Here is a 12,623-nt window from a genome sequence, read left to right on the forward strand (position 1 = left end):
GGAATCACTAGCACTGCAGGAATCACCTTCCACTACACCAGGTTGCTCCAAGCCCCGTCCAACCTGGCCTTGAACACTTCCAGGAATGGGGCAGCCACAGCTTCTTTGGGCAACCTGTGCCAGGGCCTCCTCACCCTCACAGCCAAGAATTGCTTCCCAGTATCCCACCTAACCCTGTCATGTGGCAGTGGGAAGCCATTGCCCCTTTTCCTGTCATTCCATGCCCTTTTCCAAAACCTCTCTCTCTCTTTTTTCTCAGCTCCCTTTAAGTCCTGAATGGCTGTAAGGTTCCATAGGAAGCAGTGTAGAATTCCCAGAGGGATTTTCCCTCTGGTCCTATCCTCCCTGGCGATGAACCACAGCTGTCAGCCGCTGTCCGCGTGCCCAGTGGAGGGCTCAGAGCAGCAGTAGTGATCCCTTACAGGAAGGTGTACCCACCATCGGGAATCAGCTCCTGCTGGAATTGGCCGTGGGATGGTTCATTTTGAGCTGGCCCTGGCAGGGGTGAGTCAGCAGCACGCGCGCCAAGAGCTGGAGAACACTTCCTGGCAGTGCCAGCGAGTCCGGCAGCTGGTGCCGGGGAGGCTGCAGAGAGACCCCACAGCACCGAGTTTGGGAACCCTTGCCAGAGTCACATTCCTGAGATACGTTAACCCCTCAGGATGCCATTGTCAAGTTTAGGGCAGCCTCAGATTTTGGGATGCCCCATTGGGCCAGCCCCAGCAGGTGTCCAACCGAGAGCTTGGCATTCCAGGATACTCCTGAGGTTTATTCACATGGACACCAGGAAGCTCTCACAGCATTAGTGTCCAGGGAACCTGGTACCACCTGACTTTGGACCTGCTTACACAGGGGTGTTATGTGGTGGGAAGGCAGCGGGATGGGGTCAGTGTCCCCTCAGGATGATCCAAGTGCCAGTATCCAGTGCGGGAGTTCATTGCCTTGGGACTGGCTGGGGCATTCCAGGGAATCAGAAAGTCTAAGAGCAGTGAGTGCTATGGAACACTGGGTCAGGGACTCTGGTTTGGCCAAGGAAGGAAAACCAGGGGAAACCATTCCTGTGATGGAACACAACAAGGCGACATCAGGAGGTACAGTCAAGAGCTCATCACTGCCCAGGGTTCCCACTGTGTGCCCTCAGTGTCCTCAAGATCCCCACGATGTTCCCAAGGTCCCTATGGTGGCCCCAAGGTCTCCATGCCACCCCCAGTGTATCCCCAAGGTCCCTATGGCGTCCTCAAGGTTGTCCCCAAGGTCACCCGAGTGGCCTTGAGGTCTCCAATGTGCCCCCAGGGGTAACCTTAAGACCATCATGGTGATCCTAAGGTCCTCAGTGTGCTCCGAGGTCTCTGAGGGTGTTCCCAATGCCTCCAGGATGGTCCCCAAATGTCCCCAAGGTGTCCCTCAGAGCATCCCACTTTAAACTCCAGCCACATTCAAGGCCAGCATGCAGCAGTAGGAAACTGTCCTGTCAAATGCCCCCTCCTTCCATGTTCCCAGTTTATTGCAGCATGGAAGGAAAATGAGAGAGGCACGTCCACCCCACAGGTTCTCCATGCGCTTATTCCAGGTTCCTGTGGCTTTTTAAGGAAATTTTTTGCGTATGAGAGTTGAAACCCATGGGAATGGCATATCCCCAAGGAAACACAGCACACAGCTGCAGGTGGTTGGGGAAGGGTTCTGTCTGCCCTCCATCCCACCTCCGTGCCCCTCTCTTCCTGATTCCACACTGAAGGAACCAGGAATTCCAACCCTCCCATATCACTCTGACACCCTTTCCCAAACTCTTCATATTTTTTTCTTTTATCTTTCATTTTTAATTCTATTTTCCTCATCCACATACACGCTTGGCTTCCATTTGAGTTTTCCACGCTGGTAGCTTTTAATTATGCCGCGATTCCATATTAATTGCAGATTTACCCAAAGCAAAAGGCTCCGTGCTTTGTCATGCAAATGCCATCCCATGAATCCTGCAGGGTGGGTTATCCTCGCCTTCAAACGCTGCACGTCCTCCCCGCTCCCCTCCCTGCCGGTGCCGCCCCGGCTGTGTCCGGAGGCGATGGAAAGCTGGCACCCGGCACTGCACAGCCCTGCTCTGGTGGGCTTTCCTCCCGGGAAGTCGCCTCCCAGGCAGGCTCCAAAACAGCTGATTATAGGGCAAACGTTGCATTCAAATCTCTCAAACCAGAGCCAGGTGTCAGCATTGTGGCCATGAGCTGCTCCAGGGGCTGGAGACGTGCCATTCCATGTGGATGCAGCTGCGGATGAAGCTGGCACTGTGCTCCCGACTCCCTGTAACATGCTCCCGCCTGGATATGGTGCATTTGAGCAATCCAAGAGATGCACTTGTATCCATCCTTCCCTTTCCCAAACCCCAGGGCACTGTACAGGGCTGCATTTCACAGTATTCCAGCTCCACTCTCCCATTTTCTTTCCTAAAGATGGGGCTGGCACTCCTTAGGTTCTCTGGGATGGGCACTGAAGGGCATTTCTCCTCCGTCCCAGGCTCTTTGCCAGTGGTCTCTGGCCCTGCAGCTCCTTTGGCTGTGTGGGACAAATAGAATCTATATCCCTGCTCTGTCCCCCTCCCAGCTCAGCCAGCACAGCTCTGGGATTGATCCCAGTTTATGCTCATGGGTTAATGGAGCTGAGACAGTGTTTTTTATGCTCCTTCCATCATGGAAATGGGAAGCTCATCATGACAAGAGTGTTCATGTGCTCCCTCTGACCTTTCTCATGGACTGGTTGTCCTTTCTGCTCTGCCAGCACAATCCTGCCCTCCCCATGTGTCCAGAGGGACCAGCTGATGCCCCAGAGCAATCCCATCATCAGCACCATGCCATGCCAGCCATTCCCAGTGGCTGTAGAATGCCATCCCCACACCACATTCCCAAGGGACATTGTCTCCCTAGAGATTCCATCTCATCCTGGCATCTTCAACCTGCTCCTGCTGCTCCTGGCCATGCACAAACCACATTCTGGCATCTGGAGTTCTTCTCCTTCCCTCTGAGGAGTTTTCCTGTCCCAGCCTGGCTTTTCCCTCTCAATCCCAGCTGAGCTCCCCAGGCTTCCCAGCACCCCACAGGCAGGTGCCTCATGGGAGGTGTCCGCATGGGTGCTGGCATCCTGGGTTCCTGCCCTCACTCCTGCTCTGTGTCCCCAGGTGACCCCAGTCCCAAGGCTATCGTGTCCCTCCACCCGCTTCTCCACACATGGCACGTGTACTCTGTGGGGTGGGAGCCAGGGCTAGGGCTGAGCCATGTGCTGTGGCCACCCTGATCCTCTCGGGGTGAATGGGGCTCTTATGTCCCTTGTGGGGTGTCAGCCAGCACTGCCCTGCACCCACCCCGGGCACTGCCCCTCGTCACGTGCCTTGCACCCCATGCCTGGGGCACCCACGCCCTGTGCCCTCTGCCCTATGCCCAGGTGTGTGCCCTGCACCCTACACCCAGGTAACCCGGGGCAGCCACTCCCTGTACCCAGTCCTATAGCCTGGGCAGGCCGAGTTGGGCCATGCTGTGATGTACCGTCCCGTGCTGAGCTGTGCCATCCCGAACTGAGCTGTGACGTGCCGTGCTGTGGTGTGCCATGCCAAGCTGTGCCATTCTGAGCCATGCAATACTGTACTGAGCTGTGCCGTGCCGTGCCACATTCTAACGAGCCATGCCACACTGTACGGAGTGTGCCACACTGTACAGTGCCACGCGATACCATGCAGTGCCACACAGCACAGAGTCATGCCATGGCATACCGAGCCGTGCCACACCGTACCAAGTTGTGCCATACATATCGAGCCGTGTCGTAACGTGCCGTGCCGCACCGTACCATACCGTATCGTACCGTACCGTGCCGTACCGCACCGTACCACACCGAGCTTCACGCCGTCCCGATCCGCCCGTGCCCCCCGGCGCCGCCGCGGCCCCTCCCGGCGGGGCCCCGGCGGTGGCCGCACGGGGTGGTGTAGTTGGCCGGGCGGTGGGCGGGGCCTGTCCCGTGTCGCCCGCCCCCCGGCGCTCCCGGCGGTGCGGTACGGGCCGGGCCGATGGCGTGGGCGGCCGTTCGGGGGCGTGTCTCAGCGCGCCCCGCCCCCCGTCGTCGCCCCGCCCGCCGCGCTCGGCGGTGCGGATGGGGCGATGGCGGCGGGCCGGGCGCGGGGGGCTCCGCCGCGGAGCTGTCCCTGGAGGAGGTTGCGAATGCTCGAGCAGCCGCTGAACGAGGGAGCAGGCCGGGGCGCTCTGCTTCCAGGGCTGTGCCGGACCGCCCCGCCGCCGCCCCGTGCCCCCGCGCCGCTCCGCAACCCGGCCGACAGTCGCCTCCGCGGCCGAGCTCTCCTCTCCGCCTGCCCGCCCCGCGCATCGGTGAAGGCCGCCGCTGCTACGAGGAGGGGCGGGCCGCGGGGCGGCGCCCGCGGCGGAGGGGAGCGGGAACGTGCAACCCCGACATGGGCTTACCGGGGCTTACCGGGGGCTTACCGGGCGCTTTACAGGCATCGGACTTGCCTGGGCGTTTACGCGGGCGCCGGGGCTTACAGACACCGGAGCGAGGCACCGAGGCTTGCCAGCACCAGGAGTTACCGGCACCGCGGGAGCGGGGCGCCGGGGTTTACCACAGCTTATCGGAGCTTACCGGGACTCGGGGTTTAACGGCACTGGGGCTTACCAGGGTTTACCGGCACCAGGACTTACCGGCACCGAGAGCGAGGCACCGGCACCGGGGCACAGGAGCTTCCTGGGCCTGGGACCCGGGCACCTGGACTTACTGGCACCAGGGCTTAGCAGGACTAGGGCCTGCCGGCACCAGGAACGGGGCACCGGCATCGGGGCTTACCAGCACCGGGACCCGGCATATCGGGACTTACCGGCACCGGGGCTTACTGGTACCGGAGTGAGGCACTGGGCTTACCGGCACCGAGACTTACAGGCAGTGGGACTTACGGGCCCTGGGACCCGGGGCACTGGGTCTTACCAGCATAAAGAGCGGGCACCTGAGACTTACCGGCACCGGGACTTACCGGCACCGGCAGAGGGTGCTGCACCGGCGTCGGGGACGCAGAGGGACGAGGGATATCGGCTGCAGGGGGGGCAACTGCAGCGGCCCTGGCGGGAGGGACCGGCGCCGGTGGAGAAGGACCTGTACTGAGAGCGACGGATAGGCAGGAGAAGCGACATCGCGGGGGGGGCAGGCACAGAGGCAAGGGCCGCAGGGGAGCGGTGCAGGGAGGGCACTGGAGAAGCTGGGAGAGACTGTGAGGATGGAGAAAGGGACAGTACCAGCACCGGGGGGCAGGAAGGTGGCAAAGGCGGGGACAGGGGTGAGCCCCAAAAGCCCTGGCCCCGCGGTGGGGACTGGCCAAGCCGGCACTGCCGGGCATTGGCGCGGAAGATGGGCTGATGAAAGTTCGGGTCCAGGGCTTGGTGTGGCCGAACCGACACTGGCACCGGCAGGGCCTCCAGCTAAACCCAATGGAGGCTGGCCTGATGTAAGGGGTGCGCGTGGTCCTGGCATCCACCGTGAGGCTGCAGGACACACACAGCAAGGTCAGACAGACACGGGGACACCCACAGGGACATCCATGGGTCGTCCACACCTGCACATGCAGGGCACTTCGTCCTGCCCCAGCCCCCTGTGTGTTGCACACGGGACAGCCCCATCTCCGACCTTTAGCCTCCCAACCATCTCTCCGTGGGAGACTGGCACTGCCAGTCACAGCTGTGACGGTTCTGGGGTGTCACTAGGCTGGGCCGGCTGCCAGCGGTGACACTGGGAGGCTCCAGGAGCACCTGGAGTGCAGCCAATGCTCCACCTGTCTCATCCAACAGCGAGGCCACAGGGGCCGGTGCTGTGGGGTCACCGAATGGCCTTGATGCCGGTGACCGGGCAGATGCCAGGGTGTGTTGGGCATCTCCATGCCCAAGGCAGGGACACACACGGGCACAGCACGTGCCTGTGGCATCTGGGCATGGTGTGGTCACACCGGCTCTACTGGTCCTGCTTGGGAATGGCCCCACGCCCTACCCTGAGCCACTGTGGGGCTGGAGACGGTGTCACTTGCCAGTGCCACCATGCCAGTGATACTGTGCCAGTGACACCGTGCTACCTCCTCCTACCAGGTCACTTCTGTGCCAACCTGAGCCATCTCCCCAGGGATGAATCAGGCCTCTTCACAGTGAAGCCTGAGGCTGGAAGGGCTCTGGGTGCCTCTGGGCACTGCTGCAGGTGGTGGTAACAACGTGGCACGTGGCTTGGCAGCTCTGCCTGGGCATGGGGCTGGATCCCGCTGAGTGAACCAACAGCACCCTCTGGAGCCACTCCAGTCCCCTATCCCATAGGAACTCCCTCCTTAGCTGTGTCCCAGTGGCTGGAGGGAGCTGCTGGGACCTTCTGGGCTCATCCTGCTGGCCAGGCACCAACTACAGGGCGATGATGGCATCCCAGGGCTGGTACTGCAGTGGGAACTGGGCATGGCTGGGGCAGATGGGTTGGCGATGGGTTTGTGTGTGGCACTGTGACCACCATTGGAGCTGCCCTTGCTGTCTGTTCCTGGCTGGCACACGACTGGCATATCCTTGCAGCTGCCGCATTGATTAGCTCAATGCAGAGCTAATGGTCGGGAAGTGGAGCTGGAAGCCCTGGGGACACTGCAGAGACCACTCGTGTTCCTCGTCCTGCGGCTGCCAGGAGAGTTTGAGCTGCCCATGAGCATGTCCTGGGCTCTGTGTGTGCGTGTGTGTGTGCCATGCTCCAGCTGTGGCTGCCAGTCCCCACACTGCCAGTGCTCACAGTCCCGGTACCCACACTGCTGGTGCTCATGATGTCAGTGCCCACACTGCCGGTGCTCACACTCCTGGTGCCCACACTGCCGGTGCTCACACTCCTGGTGCCCACACTCCTAGTACCCACACTCCTGGTGCCCACAGCCCAAAGGGATGCAGGGGCATTTCCCCATGGTTGCAGAGCTCTCAGCTCCCTCCAGCCCTGGAGGTGAGTGATAAAGGAATGCCTGTGCCCCCCTTATGTGCCCCCCTGGAGGCGGTGCTGCCACTGCCTGATGCCAGGACTCAATGTACTGGTGCCCACTGCCCCATGGAGCTGTGTCCTGGGTCCAGGACAGGATGGGAGCAGCCAGGAACGGGAGTCTCAGGTTGGGGTAGAAACTGCTGGGGGTGGGACCTGCTCAGGGTGGATACCTCACAGCTGAGCTGGGTGGGTACCACATCCCCAGGTGATGTGGGGTGGGATGCCCAGTGCAGGGCTGTGGGTGCAAGTGGTGACTCTGCTCTCCTCCCCCAGACCTGCCCGCGCTGCTGACGCCCTCCGCCGAAGCCCAGGTATGCAGGGGCCAATGACTGGCCCCATCTGCCATCACACGCCAGTGTGGGGTGGGCACCGCCACCTGGTCCCCTCGCCCATGGGTCCTGGGATGGGACCCAGCGCTGATGGGTGGGGGGGTAGCTGGTGCCAGGGTACATCCAATGCCCAGCCCATGCCATGTCCTGCAGATGGTGCAGTCGCTGGGCTTCGCCGTGTACCGGGCACTGGACTGGGGGCTGGATGAGAACGAGGAGCGGGAGCTGAGTCCACGCCTGGAGCAGCTCATTGACCTGATGACCAACAGCGACTCAGAGGACAGCGGCTGTGCCACGGCTGACGAGGGCTATGGGGGGCAGGAGGAGGAGGAGGAGGGGGGCGAGGGACCGCCACGCGCTGTGCGCACCTTCGGGCAGGCCATGCGGTGCTGTGCTGCCCGCCTGGCCGACCCCGCCGGTGCCCCGGTGCACTACCAGGCTGTGTGCCGTGCGCTCTTCGCTGAGACTGTGGAGCTCATGGCCTTCCTCGCCAAGATCCGTGATGCCAAGGAGGTGAGTGTTGGTGCCCACTGGCACCGCTACCTAGCCAGGGAAGCCAGCTGGTGCCCTCTCTGCCCATCCCACCAGGGCTGCTGGTTCCGGCGTTTAGCCATAACATCTCCCAGAGTGCTGTGCCAGCTGGGAATGTGGGTGTTTTTGGGTATACCTCAGTGCTGCAGCCCCATGACATGGTTTCAGTTGGACCCTCAGTACCACCAGGGCAGGGTGACAGTATCTTGTACCACAACAGCTGCTGCAGAAGCTGAAGGAGGATGAGGAAGAGGAGGAGCGGCCGGCAGCGGAGCTGGGCAGCCTGCGCAACACCGACTGGGTACAGTGGCACGTTGGGGCATGGGGTCCATGATGGGTGGGTGGGTGCTGACGTGGTGTCCATGTGACCCCCCAGGCCCGGCTGTGGGTACAGCTGATGCGAGAGCTGCGGCATGGCGTGAAGCTGAAGAAGGTGCAGGAGAAGCAGTTCAACCCACTGCCCACTGAGTACCAGCTCACGCCCTTCGAGATGCTCATGCAGGACATCCGCGCCCGCAACTACAAACTCCGCAAGGTCATGGTGAGCACAGCCACCGTGCCAGCCCCTCACCCTCCATCCTGCCATGCCCCAGCCTGGCACTGACCCCCTGCCCTCCCCAGGTGGATGGAGACATCCCCCCACGGGTGAAGAAGGATGCCCATGAGCTCATCCTTGACTTCATCCGCTCCCGGCCCCCTCTGAAGCAGGTGAACACTGGCACTGGGACATCTCCCTGGCATGATGCCATGCCTACCCTGGGAGTGCCATCCCTGAGCCATGGCTACCACTTGAGGTCCTGTCCACACATCCCACAGGCATCAGAGCGACGGCTGCAGCCCCTGCCCCAAAAGCAGAGGACGCTCCATGAGAAGATCCTGGAGGAGATCAGGCAGGAGCGGAAGCTCCGGCCTGTGGAGCAGAAAGGTACCAGTGTCCCCTCCCTGCTGTGACACGCCAGCTCTGTGCCCATCCCCATGGTGCTGAGCCTGTCCCTCTGCAGGGTACAGCTCCCTGCCCTGCATCCCACATGCCTGTGCTGGCCGCCTGGCCTCCAACTCCTGCCTCGAGCTCTCTCGGTGCCCGGACAGTGCCATGCCCACACGCCCACGGCCACGCGTCCTCCTCAAGGCGCCCACCCTGGCCGAGATGGAGGAGATGAACCTCTCAGAGGCAAGGGGGGACCCTGGAGGTGGGGGGACACGGGGGGTGCCAGGTCCCTGGGGTGATGTGGTGCCCATGGTCTTGCAGGATGAGGACTCTCCAGGCACAGAGGTGCCGCTGAAGCGGGATCGCTCCTTCTCAGAGCAGGACCTGGCACAGCTGCAGAGCCAGCTGGGGGGTGACCAGGCTGCACCCCAGGACCTGGAGCCACTGCAGCCCGAGTCCCGGCCCCGCTCAGGTACTGCTGGAGGTCCCCATGTCCCCATCCCCAGGGGGCTGTGCCATGCCCTGTGTCAGTGGTGGCACCAGGTAACATGGCCTCACCATGATCCCTCCTCACAGGCTCTGTCCCTGCCAGCTGTCACCAGCTGCCAGATGGGCCAGCACCGCCCCGGGCTGCTCTCGGTGCTGTGGAGGAGAGACCAGAGGACGGATCCAGCGCTGCCCCCACCACTAGCTCCAAGCACCTCTGGCTGGTGGGTTCTAGGGACACCGGGGCTGGGGACACCAGGCAAGCGTGACTGTGGGCACATGGCTCCCTCTGCCACAGCTCATGGTGACATCCCCCTGTCCTGCAGGAGTTCAGCCACCCCGTGGAGAGCCTGGCCCTGACCGTGGAGGAGATGATCAATGTCCGCAGGGTGCTGGTCAAGGCTGAGATGGAGAAGTTCCTGCAGAGCAAGGAGCTGTACAGCAGCCTGCGGAGAGGGAAGGTGGGAATGGGGCCAGGGAACCAGAAGGGTTGGTGGAGGTGTACCCCCGCCCAACCCCAACTCACCCCACTCTGCCTGCAGGTTTGCTGCTGCTGCAGGGCCAAGTTCCCCCTCTTCTCCTGGCCTGCAGCCTGTCTCTTCTGCAAGCGGTGAGCACTGTACTGTGCCGTGTCACAGGGCTGGGAGGGTGGCAGGAGGGTCCCTGTGATGGCCCCACTATCACACCTCTCTTTGTGTCCCCAGGTCTGTCTGTAGCTCCTGCAGCCTGAAGGTAAGGGACTGGCCCTGGCCAGTGTCACTGTGTCCCAGTCCTGCCTTGCCCCATTTTGTTCTTGTCCTGTCTCTGTTCTCCCTTGTCCCTGCCCCATCTCATCCCATCCCTGTCCTGCATCCTCCCTGTCTGTCCTTCCCTATCTCTGCCCCATCCCGCCCCTGTCCTATCCTGTCTCTGTTCTCCCTTGTCCCTGCCCCATCCCATCCCTGTCCTGCCTTGTCCCTGTATGTGTCCTGCTATTTCTCTGATCCATCCTGTCCCTATCCTGCCCCATCTTATCCTTGCCCCTGTCCCACTCCATCCGTATCCCTGCCCCTGTCCAGTCCCTATCCCTGCCCTGCCCTATCCCAACCGTGTCCCATCCCACCCCGTCCCCGTCCATCCCGTCCTGACTCCCACATCCCGGCAGATGAAGATGCCTTCCAAGAAGCTGGCTCACATTCCCGTCTACGCGCTGGGCTTTGAGAGCCTCCCGGGCTCGCTGCTGCCCAAGGCGCTGCCGCTGCGCCGGAGGGAGCCCTTCCAGTGAGTCCCTGAGCCTTCCTCCCCATTCCTCCCCACTCCTCCTCCTCCTGCTCCCGGTGGGTGCCGACGGAGTGCTCTGTACCGCAGTTCGCTGTCGGGGCCGTGCTGGCGCCGGGTGGAGGAGGAATTCCCGCACATCTACGCCCAGGGCTCGGTGCTGCGGGACGTGTGTCCCGACTGTGCCGGGTTCGTGAAGGACGTGGTGAGCTCCAGCCGGCGCAGCGTGGCCGTGCTCAACGCCAGCGCCGCGTCCCGGCGCCACGCCAAGGCCCGCTCCCTCTACAGCGACGCCTGGCTCCAGTGAGGGGCCCGACGCCCCAGTGATGGGCACCACGGGGGTGCCCCCCCGCTGTACATATATACATAGGATGGATACACACAGCCTCTATATTTATATACGTTATGGACCAGGGGCAAAAGGACCCGTTCCTGCCATCCCCTTCCATCCCTGCCACCAGCCACTGGGGGCACAAGTCCTGCCATGGGGCACCTGCAGCCCCTGAGGGCATGGATCCCACCGTGGGGTACCCACAGACCCCGAGGGGATGGATTCCACCGTCACACAGCCCCTGAGGGTGTGGATCCAGCTGTGGGGTACCCACAGCCTCCGGTGGAATGGATCCAGCTGTGGGCCGCCTCCAGCGTCCGGGGGGAAGGATCCCACCGTGGGGCAGCTCCTGGGAGAATAGGTCCTGCTGCAGAGCGCCCACATCCCCGGAGGGGATGGATCCCACCATGGACCACCGTTAGCCCCCAGATGGATGGATCCTGCTGTGGGACACCCGCAGCCCCCCGGGAGCACAGATCGCACCGTGGGGCAGCTCCTGGGGGAACGGATCCCACGGTGGGGCACCTGCAGCCCCCTGTGTTGGCTTCCCCCAGCTCTGCTTCTGTGCCAAGCCCTGGCTGTGCCGGGGTGCCCAGTGCCCTGGGCTGGCACGGCTGCTCTGTATGTCCCCTCTCCGATAATAAACCCGCTGGGCTACTCCGGGGCCGCGTGGCTGGTCCTGAGTGGGTGATTGGGAGGGAGAGCAGGGTGCAGGGTGCTGCAAAACGTGAGGGGGCCGGGGACCACCACCCCCTGCACTCCACTCCAGTCCATCACTCACATCTCCCCTCGCCATCCTTCCTGTCCGCTCCCACGGCAGTGCCCACCGGCGACCCTGCACAGGACCGTGGGAACACTCTGCTTCCCGTTCCCATGAGCATTCTCACCGCCCCCAGCCTGTCTCCCCGGCCCATCCCCGAGTCTCCCCCGTGTCCCGAGGTCATCACCCCGTAAAACCGGTCGTGGCAAACAACCTCCGTGCCCACGCCCCCCCTCCGGGACAGTATTTCACGCGGGGCTTGCGAGGGGCGCCACGGAGGTGCGGGGGGCGATGGCCGTTTTAGCCCAGCCAGTATGGGCCTGCGCGTGTGGGGTGGGCTGGGGCGCCGGTGTGTCGCGCAGGGCGCTGCCGCTGGTGCGCGGGCGCAGGCACGCGGAGCCGGCGGGGGTGATGTCGGTCGGCCCTGCAGGCGGCTGCGGGGGGATGGCGCGTGGCCAGGGGGGCCGCGGGCCTGGGCCAGCTGGATCGACCCCGCCCGAGGTGAGCCCGAGAGGCGGGGCCGCCCGTCGCACCGGCAGCGCCCCGCGTCCACGTTAGCAACGTTGCGGAGTTGGTGAGGGGGGCAGAGGCCGCGGGTGCCGGGGCTGATGGGGGCGCAGAGGGCTGTGAGCGTTTGGGGGCGAGTGCCTGGAGGTGGGCAGATGGAACGTGAAAGGTCACTGGTAGGCACAAGTGGGACGACAGTGACTTTATGGAGCGACTGGGGGGAACAGTGATCTTTGGTGGGCAGCTGTCGTGGCAGTGAACTGGGGTCCCTTGACTGGGCACTCATGGGGGAGCGTGACCGTGAGGGGGTCACCTTAGGCATGTTGGCTGGGGGGTGGCGATGTGTGTCTGGGGGGATCAGGAGGGCTGAGGGTGACAGTGAATGTGGCAGAGGTGACAGTTGGTGGGAGGCAGTGATTTGGGGTCAGTGACTGGGGTGGGACTGAGGGGTTTGGGTGGTAGGTGGGAGGGATGGGG

General features: G+C 63.0%; 2 protein-coding genes across 2 annotated transcripts in view; one reads left to right on the forward strand and one right to left on the reverse strand.

Moving 5' to 3' along the window:
• FANCA (FA complementation group A) overlaps positions 1-3,550 on the reverse strand; it is a 37,279-nt gene extending 33,729 nt beyond the window's left edge. The window contains exon 1 of the mRNA XM_029965538.1: positions 3,480-3,550. Within this exon, the coding sequence (XP_029821398.1) occupies positions 3,480-3,550 (71 nt within the window). The remainder of the gene's footprint in view (positions 1-3,479) is intronic.
• Positions 3,551-7,211: 3,661 nt separating this feature from the next.
• On the forward strand, positions 7,212-11,531 carry SPIRE2 (spire type actin nucleation factor 2). Its single transcript, XM_018086826.3, has 14 exons — positions 7,212-7,328; positions 7,500-7,859; positions 8,098-8,178; positions 8,254-8,418; positions 8,499-8,585; positions 8,694-8,802; positions 8,879-9,048; positions 9,127-9,277; positions 9,382-9,515; positions 9,618-9,752; positions 9,834-9,901; positions 9,996-10,023; positions 10,436-10,551; positions 10,639-11,531. The coding sequence occupies exons 2-14, from the start codon at positions 7,500-7,502 to the stop codon at positions 10,853-10,855; spliced, it is 1,821 nt and encodes a 606-aa protein (XP_017942315.3). The 5' UTR covers positions 7,212-7,328; the 3' UTR covers positions 10,856-11,531.
• The last annotated feature ends 1,092 nt before the right edge of the window (positions 11,532-12,623 follow it).

This window comes from Manacus vitellinus, unplaced genomic scaffold, assembly GCF_001715985.3.
Source record: "Manacus vitellinus isolate BGI_N305 unplaced genomic scaffold, ASM171598v3 scaffold_10_pilon, whole genome shotgun sequence".
NCBI lineage: Eukaryota > Metazoa > Chordata > Aves > Passeriformes > Pipridae > Manacus > Manacus vitellinus.

Excerpts from the sequence above, each read along its gene's own strand:
- SPIRE2 (XM_018086826.3), top strand. The coding sequence starts at position 7,500 with ATGGTGCAGTCGCTGGGCTTCGCCGTGTACCGGGCACTGGACTGGGGG. Across the intron at positions 7,860-8,097 it reads AGATCCGTGATGCCAAGGAG|CTGCTGCAGAAGCTGAAGGA; the intron begins GTGAGTGTTGGT and ends GTACCACAACAG. Across the intron at positions 9,753-9,833 it reads GCAGCCTGCGGAGAGGGAAG|GTTTGCTGCTGCTGCAGGGC; the intron begins GTGGGAATGGGG and ends CTCTGCCTGCAG.